We start from the raw sequence: 19,844 nt of genomic DNA on the forward strand, positions 1-19,844 counted from the left end.
TGGTCATTTTCACATCCAAAACACACATGCTAACCCCTTTGGTCATTTTCACATCCAAAACACACATGCTAACCCCTTTGGTCATTTTCACATCCAAAACACACATGCTAACCCCTTTGGTAATTTCTATTATATTGTTAAAAAAAATAGTAGAATCTGGTAGAATTGTTTTTTAATGATTGAGAGAGAAAAATAATCACTGGTACAAAAATACAAATGTTAAGACTGATTAGTGAACTATCAATAATACATGGTCAATTAACACTAATAGTTAAGTCTTTATGCTTACATCTCTTGAATGCATTTCCCCCCAATTCATTGACATCCAGCAATACAAATAACCGTGTCCCTCCTGGCTCCTTCAGTAGGGGGCCTGGCTGGTTAGTAGTCCTTCAGTAGGGGGCGTGTTCCCACCCATCACAGGTGCACCGTAAATACATCCCCCAATCATCTCTCTCTCTCTTACACACACACACACACACCCACCTCTCATCTCATCCACCTTCACCTCTGACCTCCAACCAGACCCACCAGCCCCTCTATCCCTCCCTCATGTGGAGCTGGAGGCCTGCTGGTACATGTCGTGGTAGATGTTCCCCAGGCTCTGCTCAAACACGGCTCTGGATGGTGTGCCTCTGCAGTGGGTCACTTGGCCATTCCAGGAGGGTCCATCATCCAGGGGCCTCGACATCTCTCCTGGGGGAGCTGTGGAGCTGTGTGCGCCCTCCTCCTCATCATCCTGACACACACACACACACACACACACACAGGGGGCAAACAGGGAGTCAGGTGGCTGAGCGGTGAGGGAGTCGGGCTAGTAATCCGAAGGTTGCCAGTTCGATTCCCGGTCATGCCAACTGACGTTGTGTCCTTGGGCAAGGCACTTCACCCTACTTGCCTCGGGGGGAATGTCCCTGTACTTACTGTAAGTCGCTCTGGATAAGAGCGTCTGCTAAAATGACTAAATGTAAATGTAAACAGCACATGAACTGCGGGGCGGAGGAGACGTCACAGCTGAGGAGAGAACAGGAGAGACGTGGACTGCGGGAGACTTACAAAGCTGAGCTTCCTGTGTGATCGGTGCGTCCGCAGAATGTTCTGGACTCGGCTGTGGATCTCCTCCCAGGGGCTGGACGGACTGTTCTGGAACCTGGCCAAACCATGACACACACCAAGAGAAAATCAGGCAACAATCTGTGGATAAGTAACATTCTTATTCACAAGTTACTATACTTTATATCAATTATGGACTATACCACAGTTAAATACCCCCTGATTATCTATCAACGTGAGTTTTAGCATCAAACATAACATTTGAATGTGGGAAAATATTCCAAGATTCCTGAGGGATTGTGGAGGGCAGTACCCTAGTTTGTCCACTAGTCTGTGCTGTGTGCTAAGGGGAGAGGATTCTGGAAGATTCTGGGTGGAGGGCAGGGAGACTGATACAGTCAACAGCAGAACACAGGACACACATACTATATAACACTTAGGTGAACGTTCAAGGTAATTCAGTATAAATTGTTTAGAATTTCCCTGCTCTCTCTCTATAATTTGTCCCCCTTACAAATGAAAAACCCTGCATTGAGAAAACAATCCATTAAACCAACCAACATAAATGTTCTTTTCTCACCATAAAACAATTTTCCAGAGTACAATAATACAATAAAATGGTGGGTTATTAAATACTCTGGCAGACCAAGTGACTGGAGTCCGGGCCGCTGTCTCTCAGGGAGGAACAGTGACGGATGGTCAAGCATGGCTGAGCTTGTTCTCCATCTACAATCAGACGAATGCTGCTGGTAACACTCAGCAAGGACACGGTACCCCCCTGCCCCCCCCCCTCCTCCCCCCCCCCCCCCATGAGGGGTGAAGGGTAGAGCTGGCGTTGGGGGGCATCTGCCTCTCCAGTCATAAACCCTTCATCTCCTTCTCCTCTATGCGTGCTCCTTGCTCCCTCTGAGGGAATGTACCCCCCCCCCCCCCCACGACCCCTCCCCCCCCTGCCTAATCTCCTGCTTCCACTCTTCTGTCTGTTGTACCCCCCCCCCCCCCACGACCCCTCCCCCCCCTGCCTAATCTCCTGCTTCCACTCTTCTGTCTGTTGTACCCCCCCCCCCCACGACCCCTCCCCCCCCTGCCTCTTCTGTCTGTTGTACCCCCCCCCCCCCACGACCCCTCCCCCCCCTGCCTCTTCTGTCTGTTGTACCCCCCCCCCCCCCACGACCCCTCCCCCCCCTGCCTCTTCTGTCTGTTGTACCCCCCCCCCCCCACGACCCCTCCCCCCCTGCCTCTTCTGTCTGTTGTACCCCCCCCCCCCACGACCCCCCCCCCCCCCCACGACCCCTCCCCCCCTGCCTCTTCTGTCTGTTGTACCCCCCCCCCCCCACGACCCCTCCCCCCCCTGCCTCTTCTGTCTGTTGTACCCCCCCCCCCACGACCCCTCCCCCCCCTGCCTCTTCTGTCTGTTGTACCCCCCCCCCCCACGACCCCTCCCCCCCCTGCCTCTTCTGTCTGTTGTACCCCCCCCCCCCACGACCCCTCCCCCCCCTGCCTCTTCTGTCTGTTGTACCCCCCCCCCCCACGACCCCTCCCCCCCCTGCCTCTTCTGTCTGTTGTACCCCCCCCCCCCCACGACCCCTCCCCCCCCCCACGACCCCTCCCCCCCCTGCCTCTTCTGTCTGTTGTACCCCCCCCCCCCACGACCCCTCCCCCCCCTGCCTCTTCTGTCTGTTGTACCCCCCCCCCCCCACGACCCCTCCCCCCCCTGCCTCTTCTGTCTGTTGTACCCCCCCCCCCCCCACGACCCCTCCCCCCCTGCCTCTTCTGTCTGTTGTACCCCCCCCCCCACGACCCCTCCCCCCCCTGCCTCTTCTGTCTGTTGTACCCCCCCCCCCCCCACGACCCCTCCCCCCCCTGCCTCTTCTGTCTGTTGTACCCCCCCCCCCCCACGACCCCTCCCCCCCCTGCCTCTTCTGTCTGTTGTACCCCCCCCCCCCACGACCCCTCCCCCCCCTGCCTCTTCTGTCTGTTGTACCCCCCCCCCCCACGACCCCTCCCCCCCCTGCCTCTTCTGTCTGTTGTACCCCCCCCCCCCACGACCCCTCCCCCCCCCCACGACCCCTCCCCCCCCTGCCTCTTCTGTCTGTTGTACCCCCCCCCCCCCCACGACCCCTCCCCCCCCCCACGACCCCTCCCCCCCCTGCCTCTTCTGTCTGTTGTACCCCCCCCCCCCCACGACCCCTCCCCCCCTGCCTCTTCTGTCTGTTGTACCCCCCCCCCCACGACCCCTCCCCCCCCTGCCTCTTCTGTCTGTTGTACCCCCCCCCCCCCCACGACCCCTCCCCCCCCTGCCTCTTCTGTCTGTTGTACCCCCCCCCCCCCACGACCCCTCCCCCCCCTGCCTCTTCTGTCTGTTGTACCCCCCCCCCCCACGACCCCTCCCCCCCCTGCCTCTTCTGTCTGTTGTACCCCCCCCCCCCACGACCCCTCCCCCCCCTGCCTCTTCTGTCTGTTGTACCCCCCCCCCCCACGACCCCTCCCCCCCCCCACGACCCCTCCCCCCCCTGCCTCTTCTGTCTGTTGTACCCCCCCCCCCCCACGACCCCTCCCCCCCCCCACGACCCCTCCCCCCCCTGCCTCTTCTGTCTGTTGTACCCCCCCCCCCCCACGACCCCTCCCCCCCCTGCCTCTTCTGTCTGTTGTACCCCCCCCCCCCCACGACCCCTCCCCCCCCTGCCTCTTCTGTCTGTTGTACCCCCCCCCCCCCACGACCCCTCCCCCCCTGCCTCTTCTGTCTGTTGTACCCCCCCCCCCCACGACCCCTCCCCCCCCTGCCTCTTCTGTCTGTTGTACCCCCCCCCCCCCCACGACCCCTCCCCCCCCTGCCTCTTCTGTCTGTTGTACCCCCCCCCCCCCACGACCCCTCCCCCCCCTGCCTCTTCTGTCTGTTGTACCCCCCCCCCCCACGACCCCTCCCCCCCCTGCCTCTTCTGTCTGTTGTACCCCCCCCCCCCCACGACCCCTCCCCCCCCTGCCTCTTCTGTCTGTTGTACCCCCCCCCCCCCACGACCCCTCCCCCCCCTGCCTCTTCTGTCTGTTGTACCCCCCCCCCCCCACGACCCCTCCCCCCCCTGCCTCTTCTGTCTGTTGTACCCCCCCCCCCCCACGACCCCTCCCCCCCCTGCCTCTTCTGTCTGTTGTACCCCCCCCCCCACGACCCCTCCCCCCCCTGCCTCTTCTGTCTGTTGTACCCCCCCCCCCCACGACCCCTCCCCCCCCCCACGACCCCTCCCCCCCCCACGACCCCTCCCCCCCCCACGACCCCTCCCCCCCCCACGACCCCTCCCCCCCCTGCCTCTTCTGTCTGTTTTCAAGCCAGGGCGGACGGGCATCATTCATTTCCTTCCATTTACTTTGGCGCTTAAAATTGTCTATCGATTTTAATGTTTACTTATGAACAGAGACAGAGGTTGGGAAGGGCGGAGGGTGTGTGGGGAACACAAATAAACAAACAGATGCCAGAGGAGGGGGGGGGCCTGCTCTGATCGATGGCGAGGTCTTGCAATGTATTAAAAGCTGGCTGGCAACCATCGCCGGGTCAAACACATAGGCTCTCGCTGAAGCTCAATCGATGGCGCTCTCTCCCCTCTCTCTTTCTCTCTCTACCCTCTCTCCGTCCTCTCTTTCTTTTTCAGGGATCCTGGTCTCTTGCTTTTTAAGTAAAGACCGAACATGATTGAGCATCGTGCGCTGTCATCTGAGAGGAGAGGGAGAGAAGGAGAGGGAGAGAGAGAGGGAGAGAGAGCAAGGGAGAAAATGTGTCGCTCCTGGATGGCGAGCTGGGTGATTAAAACAAAGATCAGAACTGACGTTCACCGCGGGCACCGACGGTTCTGTTGTATTTGGCCGGCCTCGGGACCAGCAGTGGGATTTGTCAATACCACATAATTGGCAATTCACATGGGAGCGGCAGGTTTACAGCTGCAAGCCTTTCTACATCTTTTGTGCAAACATAGATGGTTCCGACATGGCTCCCAGCTGGGAGATTCTCCAGAAGATTCTATGAAAACAGAAAAGCTTGTTGATTTGTTTTTTTTTAAGTTCACCTGAAAGGAAGTTGGCTAGAATCCGGCCAATGACAATGTGTTTCATATACCTTCAAATGATAGTTTGAGTACACCTGAACACCTGACCCTGGAGACTGTGTATTGAATCCCTGTCCTCTAACTAGAGATCGTAACATGGATAGAGGGATACTGAGAGTGTTTCTCCTGACTGGTAACGAGATCTAACACGACTGGAACAGAGACAGATTAACCAAGAGAACTTGGAAAGAAGGAAACCAGTCTGATCCCACGCCCTCACCTCTCTCTGAGGGAGGAGCCACTGAGGGCCTGGGGTCTCCCGGGGGCGGAGCCAGGGGTGGACAGGGCTGGCGGAGGCGGGGCTCCTCTCAAGGGTGTTTTGGGAACTTCCTGTTTGGAGGACTTCCTTCCAGACTTTGGCCTATAGGAGCCCAAGAGGGAGGAGTCTAGAGAGAGAGAGAGAGAGAGAGGGTCAGTTTGACAGATCTCACCTGATGATGGTTGGCTGAGACATCAAGTACCCGTGTGTGTATGTGTGTGCAGTACCTGTGTGTTGGGTGGTGTGTGTGTGTGTGTATGTGTGTGCAGTACCTGTGTGTTGGGTGGTGTGTGTATGTGTGTGCAGTACCTGTGTGTTGGGTGGTGCGGCCTGGAGAGAGGCTGGAGTGCAGACTGCGTGTGTGTCTGGGCGTGGTGAGACGAGGTGAGGGAGACTCTACCATGGAGGAGCTGAGGGAACGGGGCACCTGGGAAACAGCAGACCACAAGGTCAACAACACAACACAACACAGCAGCAGCAGCAGTCACTGTCCATGTTAACGGAGATTGCAGTGAACAGCCTCAAGACTCATATGTCAGACAAACAAAGGGGCATTATAATAAGGAACATACCGCAAACCTACGCACACACACTCCTACACACACGCACACCTCGTTTATCCTGACGTGTTTGCTTTCCATTCCAATATCAATCACCTCCCTGCAAAGGTCACAGAAAGGTCATCTGCAAGTAGGAGACTTTCCGCAGCTCCTGCCAGCCCTCCTGTTCTGGTGCCTGTCGGCCAGGCCAAGTCAACCCTCGCGCCTCGCAATTCCACCGCTGGCAACGCAATTACACAGCAATACACACACACACACACACACACACACAGGAGCTACGCCATCGGCTCCACACACAAACAAGGTGTCGGGGTTCTCTAAAGTACACAGCGATAATGCATTCGGTGTGCGGCGAGCTACTTAAATAGGTAACTATTTGTTAATCGAGGCTTGACTTGACCATGTGGGTTAATTGTGGCCCCGAGGATCGTCTGAGCGTGAAAGCTACTCGCCACAAAGGGCCTGGTCGTCTCACTCCAAATGCCATTCTGATATCACCCCCCCTCCTGCTCCAGGAAGGGCAGCTTTGATGTTGGGGCTCCTGACGGGGTTTAAGAGCAGGATCAGAGGACAGGGGGCGGGGCTACCTGCAGGATCAAAGGACAGAGGGCGGGGCTACCTGCAGGATCAGAGGACAGAGGGCGGGGCTACCTGCAGGATCAGAGGACAGAGGGCGGGGCTACCTACAGGATCAGAGGACAGAGGGCGGGGCTACCTGCTCCCCAGGACCCGGGATTCCCCGAACCTGATCTCTGTGTCTCGGTTACCAGGAAGGGCGTGTGAGTGTGTCGGTCTCCCTAGGTTACCAGGAAGGGCGTGTGAGTGTGTCGGTCTCCCTAGGTTACCAGGAAGGGCGTGTGGGTGTCGGTCTCCTTCCGGAAGTGGTGTGGGCCCAGGCGGAGGTGAGCCAGCCTCTGAACCGCGTCCCAGGACAGCTGGCACATCCTACGGTGGGTGTATGGAGACAGGGCGCGGCTCCGAGACGCCACCGTGGGCCTCTGGTACCCGCTGGGACTACAGCTCCCATCAGCCACTGCGCGGGAGGAACCCCGTTGGCCCGGAGACGGAGGTGGGGTGGGCGTGGCCGGTGCAGGACTGCAGGCCTGGGGAGAGGAGATGACATTTGATTTTGAAGGGAATGCTTATGAGCACATGATTACCGTGGCAATACTGAGTTCCCTACCATGTAGTTCAGGTAGCCTTCGACAAAGGTTTAATAAGCAAAAATTACAGTGCGGTTTATTTCATATCACCTGGGTTACAGGATGGCTTGCATCGCTAACATCGTTTCAAAACTCAATATCAGGACAGACCCTAGAGACCTGCACTGGGGATAAATACGTAAAAAAAGGACTAATATAACGACGGCATTACATGCTAGTATAAAACAACAAAAAAGGTTATCTATTCTAAAGGCTAATTGAGCAAGCTAAGCACATTACAGTTATCTTTAGCAAATGGAATAAATAAATCCAGATTGAGATTGGCCATTTGGAGTGGACCGATTTAATGCCATTAAAACAAAGTGGAATTATTTTCTGTCCTTCTTCATTTTGTCTTTATATTATCTTCTCTGTCTCTTCTCTCCCGCTTCCTGTGTGTGTGTGTGTGTGTGTGTGTGTGGGGGTCAGTGTCCCTGGCTGAGGGTCGTCTGTCTGTCAGATGAGATTAGAGAGCGATGTTGGACTCTGGTGATGAAGCAGGTCTGCCCTTGACCAAACAAAGCCTCAGTCACAAGCAGCTTATTAAACAAGAAACCTGCGCCGGGTTCAAAGACGTGCAAATCGAGTCCCAGGAAAAAAGAAAACAGACAGAAGACATTTACAAAGCAGTGGCGGCGTGTCAAGTCCACAGCCGTGTTGTGTAGGGAGACGACCACACAGGCAAACAGGAGCCAAGTGAGACAGACAACCAGAGAATAGGAGCAGACAGCTGGCTGGGAAACCAGCAGGAGAGAGGGAGGGAGAGAGGGAGGGAGAGAAAAAGAGGGAGAGAAAGACAGAGATTTACCCCGTTCTCTCTACGGACGGACAGTTTGAAAGGGTTGTTATTATTCTAACTCTGAGAAAGAGAAAAGAGGAGAAGGAATGTGGCCTGTCAAGTGTGATGGCGATCCTGACAATCCATTAGGAGAGAGAGAAAAGACCCCCCCCACACACACACACACACTCACACACACACCTCCTCATCCCCGTGGTGCTCACAGTAGAACTTCATACTGCTCCTTGGCAAGCGCCATTCAAACTGATGACTGCGGTGTGGAGCAGGAACAGGCCTCACCTGCAGGCTGCATGGACCTGCAGGCTGCATGGACCTGCTCTGGACTGAACAGGCCTCACCTGCAGGCTGCATGGACCTGCTCTGGACTGAACAGGCCTCACCTGCAGGCTGCATGGACCTTCTCTGGACTGAACAGGCCTCACCTGCAGGCTGCATGGACCTGCAGGCTGCATGGACCTGCTCTGGACTGAACAGGCCTCACCTGCAGGCTGCATGGACCTGCTCTGGACTGAACAGGCCTCACCTGCAGGCTGCATGGACCTGCTCTGGACTGAACATGCCTCACCTGCAGGCTGCATGGACCTGCTCTGGACTGAACAGGCCTCACCTGCAGGCTGCATGGACCTGCTCTGGACTGAACAGGCCTCACCTGCAGGCTGCATGGACCTGCTCTGGACTGAACAGGCCTCACCTGCAGGCTGCATGGACCTGCAGGCTGCATGGACCTGCAGGCTGCATGGACCTGCAGGCTGCATGGACCTGCAGGTGAGGCCTGTTCCTGCTCTGGACTGAACATGAACACATCCCCTGGACGACCAAAATGGACGAATATCTTTCTCGCTTACCCTCTCTCTCCCTCTCCCCATCTCTCTCTCTCCCCATCTCTCTCTCTCCCCATCTCTCTCTCTCCCCATCTCTCTCCTCATCTCTCTCTCTCCCCATCTCTCTCCTCATCTCTCTCTCTCCCCCCATCTCTCGCTCTCTTTCTCCTCATCTCTCTCTCTCCCCATCTCTCTCTCTCCCCATCTCTCTCCCCCCATCTCTCTCCCCCCATCTCTCTCCCCCCATATCTCGCTCCCTCTCTCCCCATCTCTCTCTCTCCCCATCTCTCTCCCCCCATCTCTCGCTCTCTTTCTCCTCATCTCTCGCTCTCCTGCTGTGTTCCAGACAGCCCTGTAGGAGTGAAGCCGTGACTGAGGGGATTACACACACACACACAGTGTGGGAGGCTGCCGTGCTCCACCCTGCTCTACAGTAAATGGAGATTTGATGCGTCTGAACGCCAGGTGCCCTTTACATCCAAAGGACACGCAGAAGAGATAGGAGAGCCTGGAGCCTGCTGCTGGTGAGACTCAACTCTGCCTGCCTGCTGATGTGTCTGCCTGCCTGCCTGCCTGACTGGCTGGTTGATTGCGAGGCAGACTAGCTGGCTAACTGACTGACTGGCTGACTAACTGGATGGTTTTGGTGGTGACTGGATCCCTGGCTGGCTGGTTGACTGACTGACTAAGTTAGCTGTTGTGTGAGCTGAACAGAGTGTATTTAGCAGAGCATCAGGGCCAGAGTCAGCAGGGCCAGAGGCAGCAGGGCCAGAGGCATCAGGGCCAGAGGCATCAGGGCCAGAGGCAGCAGGGCCAGAGGCAGCAGGGCCAGAGGCAGCAGGGCCAGAGGCAGCAGGGCCAGAGGGAGCAGGGCCAGAGGCAGCAGGGCCAGAGGCATCAGGGCCAGAGGCAGCAGGGCCAGAGGCAGCAGTGCCAGAGGCAGCAGGGCCAGAGGGAGCAGGGCCAGAGGCAGCAGGGCCAAAGGCAGCAGAGGCAGCAGGGCCAGAGGCAGCAGAGGCAGCAGGGCCAGAGGCAGCAGAGGTAGCAGGGCCAGAGGCAGCAGAGGCAGCAGGGCCAGAGGCAGCAGAGGCAGCAGGGCCAGAGGCGGGGCATCAGCCTGGTTAATTTGTCCCACTGTAATTACATTCACACAGAGAGGCCAGATACCTTCAGAACCTGGCCGCTAACACAGCGAGGGATGGACGGGCGGCAGTAGCCATGGAAACAATAAGAGGCGCAAAGCAGAAAGAAAACAGAGAGAAAAGAGAGAGAGAGAGAGAGAATAACAGACAATAACCTTCTATAGAGCACCAGGGAGAATCCCCATGTGCCTGTCTAAGGGATAGGGCCAGGCTGACAGAAACATTGAGTGCTTATCAGTGACATGATCAGACACTGCCTCCATGGTCCGCAGGCAGAAAATCAATTCACTTAGTGTGTGTTTGTGGCTGTGGACTGGTGGGAAGTCATACAAGGTCGTTCTACTTGAAGTGCTCAGCCAACTCTCCCTGTTGGGCTTGCCAAAGCCCCTGGGCTTCCTGGGTGCCAACACATCTCTTCCAGCACAACACAGTCCATCCCCACACCCAGGAGCCCTGCGCCGACACACTGCGTATCCCCACACCCAGGAGCCCTGCGCCGACACACTGCGTATCCCCACACCCAGGAGCCCTGCGCCGACACACTGCGTATCCCCACACCCAGGAGCCCTGCGCCGACACACTGCGTATCCCCACACCCAGGAGCCCTGCGCCGACACACTGCGTATCCCCACACCCAGGAGCCCTGCGCCGACACACTGCGTATCCCCACACCCAGGAGCCCTGCGCCGACACACTGCGTATCCCCACACCCAGGAGCCCTGCGCCGACACACTGCGTATCCCCACACCCAGGAGCCCTGCGCCGACACACTGCGTATCCCCACACCCAGGAGCCCTGCGCCGACACACAGTCCATCCCCACACCCAGGAGCCCTGCGCCGACACACTGCGTATCCCCACACCCAGGAGCCCTGCGCCGACACACTGCGTATCCCCACACCCAGGAGCCCTGCGCCGACACACTGCGTATCCCCACACCCAGGAGCCCTGCGCCGACACACAGTCCATCCCCACACCCAGGAGCCCTGCGCCGACACACTGCGTATCCCCACACCCAGGAGCCCTGCGCCGACACACTGCGTATCCCAAGTATGCTTGATTTAGCCCGTCAAGGTACAACAGAACCCACCAAATTGTTCAGAAAAGTGCAATCTCTGTTCCGACAGAGCAGTAAGTCAAGCGCACACCTTAAGTTTTAGACTGTCTTGGTTTAACCCTTGTGTTATCTTCGGGTCATTCTGACCCATCAGTCATTGTGACCCACCGTCGTATTGCGACAACTTTAGAGCATACAAAAACAAAGTGAAGCATTTTCTTTTAACCGTTGGGCTGTCTCAGACCCCCCACATTGCAAAGGTTAAAAGAAAATTATTTGTATTTGTTTTTGTATTGGGTAAAGTTGTCGCAACACAATGATGGTTCGTTGTGCTGCCTTCGGGTCATGTGACCCGAAGGCAGCACAAGGGTTAAAGACTTTGAGAAGGAGATGGTGGACTTACAGGCGAGGCGAGCTTGATATCTCTCCCATCAGACTCCTGGATGACGGACGTGGTAGTAAACTCCACTTTGGGGGAGATTCCCTGAGGGGGAGAACAGACACACAAGCCATCAACAGGGAGATGGAGGCACACGCACGAGGGAGGCATCAGATAGGAACACGGCCTGGAAGATCCATTTACAAAACACACATCTACAAATCTGCAATTACCGTGCTCTGGCGGAAAATAAACGAGATGGGAGAGAAAAATGGTTTAGGAGATGTGAAGCAGATATGGCATCAGGAGGCGAGGAGGAAGAGGAGAAACAAGACATAAGGTAGAGGAAGAGAGGGGGATGAAAGAGGAGCAGGAGGAAGAGCTGGAGAGAAGCGTACCGGGAAAGTGATGGATCTCTTCATCAGAATCTCTCTCTCAGGAGCACCTGCTCGCCACGTCAGTCTGGGTCCTGGGTACAGGAACTCTCTCGTGTTTGCTTCTACAGTGGCCAGGACCTCACCCTCTACACACACACACACACACTTTAAACTTCCTATATTATTTGTCCCGCCTGAGGGAAATCGGATTTGCAGTTTTAAAAGACATCATACACCAGGCCATCTATTACGGTTTACAGCAGGTCAGTGTGTTTTGGTCGTGATGCAGTGATGTCACAGTGACATCACTAACACAGTGATGCATGACATAGGGGAGTCAGATGGCTGAGCGGTTAGGGAATCGGGCTAATACTCAGAAGGTTGCCGGTTCGATTCTTGGCCGTGCAGAATAACGTTGTGTCCTTGGGCCAGGCACTTCACCCTACTTGCCTCGGGGGGAATGTCCCTGTACTTACTGTAAGTCGCTCTGGATAAGAGCGTCTGATAAATGACTAAAATATAAATGACATACCTGGAGGGAGGAGTTGAATCAGCTCAAAGGTTGTGATGTCAGCTGGTCAGGGACAACACACACACACACACACACACACACACACACACACACACACACACACACACACACACACACACACACAGCCTTCATCAGCACTGTGACAGTCAACACAGAAGACTTGGTGCAGAGAGATGTGATCCTGTATTTTCAGCCTCTTACCTTCCAGTAGGTCTGCTATGTCACTGGGATCTAATGCTCCAGAGAAGGTCTAGGGACAGGGGGAAGCCATACAAAGGATAAAAACAGAGACGTAAAGGCTCAAATTGATCATTTGTGAACACAGCCGCGGGTACAGAATAGACTCGATCGTGAAAAGGCTAGTGGTACCTTGACGAATTCCATGCTGTGATGGAAGAGAAGGGGGAAGGCGGGAGGCAGGCAGCCTGTCTTCCGGTACTGGCCCATCACACAAACACTCAGGTAGACGTTCTCGCTGCAGGGCAGCACCACTCCGGGACAAGTTATCTGCCGACGCTTTCTGTTTAGTCAACGGCTTTCGTGATTTCTAGCTAGCACAGAAAAATTACTTGGACAAAATCTGCTTACTAGTAGATATTGTAATCCTTGCGCTACTTAGTATCTTTCAGATAAGTCTTATCTTGCTGCATTACTGCACAGTAGCCAGGCTCCTTCTTAGCTATCTTGAGGTAAGGGCGGGGCAATTTGAGGCAGATTCTAGGCCCTGTCTTAAACTAAGTAAATAAACAAATCAAACTTTTTGTTAGCTAGTCAAAGTATATTAGGTTATCTAAAACGTTGTCAGTTTTATCTTTGATTTAACTAGCTAGCTAGCCTAACAGCATGACAACAACTTGTTTAAACTAAAGCATCTTGCGCATTTGCTAACTAGCTCTAATTTAGTCCACATACAATCGTTGTACTTACAGCTTGTATTCTCACGCGCACGGTGCATTTCATAGATTTTTGATTCATTCTAACCGAAAAAGGCTTCTTCTTTTGAGGAGTCAACCGACCCATTTTCAAACATCTGCTAACGCGCTAGGCTAGCTACTTGGTTGCCATAGCTGCCACCAACAATAAGGAAACCGGGAAGTTGTCATGTGACCTTCAGAGGGAACCGAAACTTTTTGATTTATTGAGAAACTTAAGCTATGCACAAACCAGCACAAATCAGGACAAACGGATCATTGAGGATATTTTGATATTTGACGCAGATGATGTGGTTACATATTTTATTCACGGCTCATCCATATCCACACCATAAACGGTGCATTGACATTGAAATTAACAAAGCACCATTATCACAAACCTTTATGATTTAAGTGACTCAAGTAATACATAGGCATATGACCAAGGCAAAATAAACACAGGCTACAGTGCACTACTGAAAAACTGAAAGGAAAATGCATTCACGAAGCAAAAATAATCTTCCACGCACATTTGGAAATGTGGAAGCATGTGGTGAAATCTAATTTAAATGAGCTTTTCATTTAAAGGCCTCATGGAGTTTGTAGATGTGTCACACTCGATCTACTTCAAACATTTAATTCGAGTCAGGCGTCAAGTCCATCCTTCCAGTCTTTCGGGACGCTATCTGAACGTGCTCAGTCTGTGAGAGCGAAGCTGCACGCTGCTCTGCTGATAACGGCCGTGCGTGTTAAAGAGTGCATAAATGGAGTCCTTGTCCTATCAGCATGAACCTCAAACACGCACCCTTGTTTCCTACCAATCCCGTCCTCTCTTCCTGACTCTTCTAATCCCCAACCTCATGCAGGTGTGTGCGTGTGTGTATGTGCGTGTGAAAGGGGTCTTAAGGTGAGTAGAGGAGATGATAGGAGTCTTAGACAGACACAACAGGCTCATAGCAGCTGTGTGCCAGGCAGCAGGTGATGGTCGGCAGGTCTAGAAGTCTCCTTTAACTCCTTGATTCTTCCTCTCCTTCTCACTTTCCCCTCTCTCCATCCCTTGGTTCCTCCCGTTGCCTTGCCGACCGTGGGCTGGGGGCGAAGCTTCTGAGCTGAGGACAGACAGACAGGCATGTTAGATAGACATGTTAGATAGACAGACAGGCATGTTAGATAGACAGGCATGTTAGATAGACAGACAGGCATGTTAGATAGACAGGCATGTTAGATAGACAGACAGGCATGTTAGATAGACATGTTAGATAGACAGACAGGCATGTTAGATAGACAGACAGGCATGTTAGATAGACAGGCATGTTAAATAGACAGGCATGTTAGATAGACAGGCATGTTAAATAGACAGGTATGTTAGATAGACAGGCATGTTAGATAGATAGGCATGTTAGATAGACAGGTATGTTAGATAGACAGACAGGCACGTTAGATAGACAGACAGGCATGTTAGACAGATAGACAGACAGGCATGTTAGACAGACAGACAGGGTGTGTGTATGTATGGTAGGTACCTGTGTATGTGTGTGTGTGTGGTAGGTACCTGTGTATGTGTGTGTGTGTGGTAGGTACCTGTGTATGTGTGTGGGGACGTGGTCTTTGATGACGTTGTTGAGTTTGTAGTAATCCAGGAAGGTGCGAGCCACGTTCCTACCCAGCCTCATGTCTGAGACGAGGCCTGTCAAGGAGGGTCCTTCTCACAGGGTGTGTTACTGCAGCCCTGCAGGGTCCTTCTCACAGGGTGTGTTACTGCAGCCCTGCAGGGTCCCTCTCACAGGGTGTGTTACTGCAGCCCTGCAGGGTCCTTCTCACAGGGTGTGTTACTGCAGCCCTGCAGGGTCCTTCTCACAGGGTGTGTTACTGCAGCCCTGCAGGGTCCCTCTCACAGGGTGTGTTACTGCAGCCCTGCAGGGTCCCTCTCACAGGGTGTGTTACTGCAGCCCTGCAGGGTCCCTCTCACAGGGTGTGTTACTGCAGCCCTGCAGGGTCCCTCTCACAGGGTGTGTTACTGCAGCCCTGCAGGGTCCTTCTCACAGGGTGTGTTACTGCAGCCCTGCAGGGTCCTTCTCACAGGGTGTGTTACTGCAGCCCTGCAGGGTCCCTCTCACAGGGTGTGTTACTGCAGCCCTGCAGGGTCCCTCTCACAGGGTGTGTTACTGCAGCCCTGCAAGGTCCCTCTCACAGGGTGTGTTACTGCAGCCCTGCAGGGTCCTTCTCACAGGGTGTGTTACTGCAGCCCTGCAGGGTCCCTCTCACAGGGTGTGTTACTGCAGCCCTGCAGGGTCCTTCTCACAGGGTGTGTTACTGCAGCCCTGCAGGTCCTTCTCACAGGGTGTGTTACTGCAGCCCTGCAGGTCCTTATCTCTCTATAGCTAAATAGCTAAATCAACTGCATTTCAGACCAGTCAGTCAAACCGTGGAGGTGGAAGGCATCACATTGTGGCAATTACTTACTGCTAAAGCTTTATTTAAATTAATCAGACCACAGCTTAAACAAACACGCTCTAACATGCGCACACACACACACACACTCCAGATTCTCGATCATAAAACCGCAGTAGTCTCTCAGTGCTGTTGCCATGGTGGCGTGTTGCCATTCTAAAGCCCAAAACACGAAGCCATAACTAGATGATTGAGATTAAGTCTGAATGTTCCAAACAGGAACAGTAGTTCCAGGTTGCTGTTGATGTGGTGGGCACAGGGGTCCCTTCTACGGGGTTCTCTACAAGACAAATGGCATCAGAAGATTAGAACAAACCAGGACAGGTACCATCCATATAAATCCTTCTAGATATTCATCGATCCATCATTCCACCGATCCCATTTCTCTCTTCTTCCCAACAACAAACCATCCAAACAGTTTTCCATCCACCCATCATCTGTCTATTTCAAGCATCCATCCATCCACCCATCATCTGTCTATTTCAAGGATCCATCCATCCACCCAGCTTCAAGGATGGACCTGACCCACCCAGCTTCAAGGATGGACCTGACCCACCCAGCTTCAAGGATGGACCTGACCCACCCAGCTTCAAGGATGGACCTGACCCACCCAGCTTCAAGGATGAACCTGACCCACCCAGCTTCAAGGATGGACCTGACCCACCCAGCTTCAAGGATGAACCTGACCCACCCAGCTTCAAGGATGGACCTGACCCACCCAGCTTCAAGGATGGACCTGACCCACCCAGCTTCAAGGATGAACCTGACCCACCCAGCTTCAAGGATGGACCTGACCCACCCAGCTTCAAGGATGAACCTGACCCACCCAGCTTCAAGGATGGACCTGACCCACCCAGCTTCAAGGATGAACCTGACCCACCCAGCTTCAAGGATGGACCTGACCCACCCAGCTTCAAGGATGGACCTGACCCACCCCAGTCCATCAGGGCTCTTCTGTAGCCCGGTGTTCTTCTCCAGGCAGACACCAGTCATCCAACTCCACAGAGAGATCATCTTTCACCCCTCCCGTCATCTCCGAGTCGATCCTACAGCCCGGCCCTGTGGCAGTGATTGAAACAAACCCCTGTGAAACCGAAAGCCAAGACAGTGATCCAGTCATTTTTTATTTTCCTCTTTCCAATCTCTCACAACGGTAAGAGAACTACCTTCGAGCCCATAAATCGTTGAGCCTGCAGGTGAAATCCTATTATCTAACGCTGTTAACTTATAAAACCATCCATCCTGGTCGAGTGTGGACCAACTCACCTTTGTTTCATGTCCACACACACGCGCACACACACATGTAGTAACAAGATTTAGGCTTGTAGGGTTTCTTGAACTCATCTTACCCCCCCCCCCCCCCCAGATGACATAGTGTGTGCGATGAGGGTACATCTGTGTACACCCCTGGGTTGCTAGTTCGTCACCGTGGCACCCGTGTGTTAGTGTTTGGATTCACCATTCATCACCCAGCGGGCATGTGGCTGATAGCAAACCTCCACATGGCTGCAGCCCATCTGATCACACCCTGCCTGTCTGTCTGTCTGCCTGTCTGCCTATGTCTGCCTGCTTGCCTGCCTGTCTGCCTGCCTGTCTGTCTGTCTGTCTGTCTGTCTGCCTATGTCTGCCTGTCTGCCTATGTCTGCCTGCTTGCCTGCCTGTCTGTCTGCCTATCTGTCTGCCTATCTGCCTATCTATCTGCCTATCTGTCTGCCTGCTTGCCTGTCTGTCTGCCTATCTGCCTGTCTGTCTGCCTGCTTGCCTGTCTGTCTGTCTTTCTGTCTGCCATCATCCTAGGGAATGATCACACAGGTGATGCAGATCCGACTCTCACAGCCACCTTCCTGAGCCCTGTTGGTGAGGATGCTGGACTCATCCAGCCCGCACAGCTGCAAATGGTGATGGAAGCATGCAGAATGTTCTTCAGACAGAGACGTGCTCTGCAGGTCAGCTGACCCTGCAGCCCTCTACACGATTCCACCATCGTCACGGAGACAAGTGGAGCGCTATTTATGGTCTGTGTGGAGGTGTTGTCACACCACCCCTCCCAAAACACAGACCCCCTCCCTCCCCCTCTGCTCTACCCTTCACATCTTCCTCTGACCTCGGGGAAGTTTGGAGTTCCCCGCCCGCATCAGCGCCAGAAGAGGGCCGGGGATCTGAGCGCGCTCAGAGCGGAGACAGGAATAGGCTCGGACCCCGCCGCGTACAGATGGCCTCCCAGCTTGTGATGTCACAGCTCACATCTATTATGGGAAGTTTGGAGAGGGACTGGCGCGCGGGCGGGTGTGTGTGTGTGCAGAACTGGAGAGGAGAAGACTTCATCTGCATAACAGCTGCACATTGGGGCGCTCCAACTCCCAAATCGGCTGTTCTGGCTCGTCGCCAACGGCAACCAGAGTGGCTGGAAAGGGCCGTGTGCATCAGGAAGTGATGTGTGTGCCAGGAAACGGTGAGTGGGCGGAGCTGGCTCATCAGCCCCCCTGCTGGCCGGGGGGGGGGGGGGCTTAAAGAGTGAGACGTGGAGAAGTGAGATGTTGCCATGACGCCGGTGACCCCTAACGCCTCTTTTGTGGAGTCTAAGATGCATGAATGTGCCGTACATGGATGCTTTACCTGCAGCTAGACGCACGTGAGGAAACCAAAACACTATAGACCAACACCCTGGTGTAGGTGTGTGTGTGTGTGTAAGCACTCGTGTGTGCGAGAGGTTTAACAAAACACACACTCCGGTCATTTTCGACTGATACAGGCCTTCAGCGTCGGCTGAAGGACACGTCCCCATGAGAGACTGACAGAAGAGACGTCCTGAAGGACACGTCCCCATGAGAGACTGACAGAAGAGACGTCCTGAAGGACACGTCCCCATGAGAGACTGACAGAAGAGACGTCCTGAAGGACACGTCCCCATGAGAGACTGACAGAAGAGACGTCCTGAAGGACACGTCCCCATGAGAGACTGACAGAAGAGACGTCCTGAAGGACACGTCCCCATGAGAGACTGACAGAAGAGACGTCCTGAAGGACACGTCCCCATGAGAGACTGACAGAAGAGACGTCCTGAAGGACACGTCCCCATGAGAGACTGACAGAAGAGACGTCCTGAAGGACACGTCCCCATGATAGACTGACAGAAGAGACGTCCTGAAGGACACGTCCCCATGAGAGACTGACAGAAGAGACGTCCTGCGGAGCAGCAGGATGGAGCGGGGGGGGGGGGACAGACCCGCTGATTTGTTTATCCTTTTGTTTACAACGTATCTGTTTCCAGCGTCACGCCTGGCGCCTGACAAGGAGAGGTGGAGACGGGACAGCGGGGACGAGGCGCGCGGAGGACGAGACATCGATACGGCCCCGTCAGCTCCTGTCACCGCTAGATAATTAGCCATGCTAATGAAAACAGTCAACACGGAGGCAACACAACAGGGACACGGCCACTACGCCCTCCAGGACAAGCCCTCGGGGGCGGCTCAGAGTGTTCTGGAAGTTTGTCAGCCGAGGTCTGGCATTCTGGTTAATGAGAGGCCTGCGTTCGACGTAGGATGTGTTTGGAGGCACTGACCTGTAGTGTAGCTCCTCTGAGGAGAAACACACACACACACCCTGACACAAACACACCATCAGATAAGGCTCCCATCTTTAGTCTTGGTCGTAATGTCCAGTGACAGCAGTGATAAGGAGCCGGTCTAAGTGTTTCTGGGTTTGGAGAGGGCGGGGGTTAGTGGGTGTGTCCTCTGACCCACAGACCGGATCCTGTCTGATGACCTCACTGAGGAGAGGAGGAACAGGAGATGACAGAAGAGGAGAGGAGAAAAGAAGAGATAAGGATTGAGAAGAGAAGGGGAGAGAGGAGAGGTGGGGACGGGTGAGAGGGAGGGAGGGATGAGGTGAGAGGAGAGAGGGATGAGGTGAGAGAGGGATGAGGTGAGAGGAGAGAGGGATGAGGTGAGAGGAGAGAGGGATGGAGGGATGAGGTGAGAGGAGGGAGGGTTGGAGGGATGAGGTGAGAGGAAAGAGGGATGAGGTGAGAGAGGAGGGGAGTTGAGAGGAGGGGAGGGAAGGGAGAATCAACCCTCTCACACTCAAACCTCCATACATTGCTGTCAAGCAAAACAATTGGTATTGACTTTTAGGATTTCATTTGTTTGAAGATATTGATTTAGGCTTACACTTGGTGTGTGCACTGTAAGGAATGTTACCAGAGTAAA

At 54.5% G+C, this 19,844-nt stretch overlaps 1 protein-coding gene across 2 annotated transcripts; it reads right to left on the minus strand.

Moving 5' to 3' along the window:
- Window positions 1-163: 163 nt before the first annotated feature.
- Window positions 164-13,339, minus strand: spata6 (spermatogenesis associated 6). Of its 2 annotated transcripts, none has more exons than XM_067229887.1 (11): window positions 13,202-13,339; window positions 12,644-12,781; window positions 12,476-12,524; window positions 12,275-12,316; window positions 11,764-11,888; window positions 11,390-11,470; window positions 6,812-7,069; window positions 5,716-5,833; window positions 5,368-5,533; window positions 1,057-1,150; window positions 164-739 (listed from the first exon to the last, which is right to left on the minus strand). In XM_067229887.1, exons 1-11 carry the CDS (start codon window positions 13,292-13,294, stop codon window positions 551-553), a joined length of 1,353 nt encoding a protein of 450 aa, XP_067085988.1. In that variant the 5' UTR covers window positions 13,295-13,339; the 3' UTR covers window positions 164-550. The 2 variants fall into 2 exon arrangements, with proteins under 2 accessions (XP_067085988.1, XP_067085989.1); XM_067229888.1 differs by having other exon boundaries at window positions 12,644-12,794; window positions 13,202-13,290.
- Window positions 13,340-19,844: the final 6,505 nt, after the last annotated feature.

Source organism: Osmerus mordax, chromosome 26 (genome assembly GCF_038355195.1).
Source record: "Osmerus mordax isolate fOsmMor3 chromosome 26, fOsmMor3.pri, whole genome shotgun sequence".
Taxonomy (NCBI): domain Eukaryota; kingdom Metazoa; phylum Chordata; class Actinopteri; order Osmeriformes; family Osmeridae; genus Osmerus; species Osmerus mordax.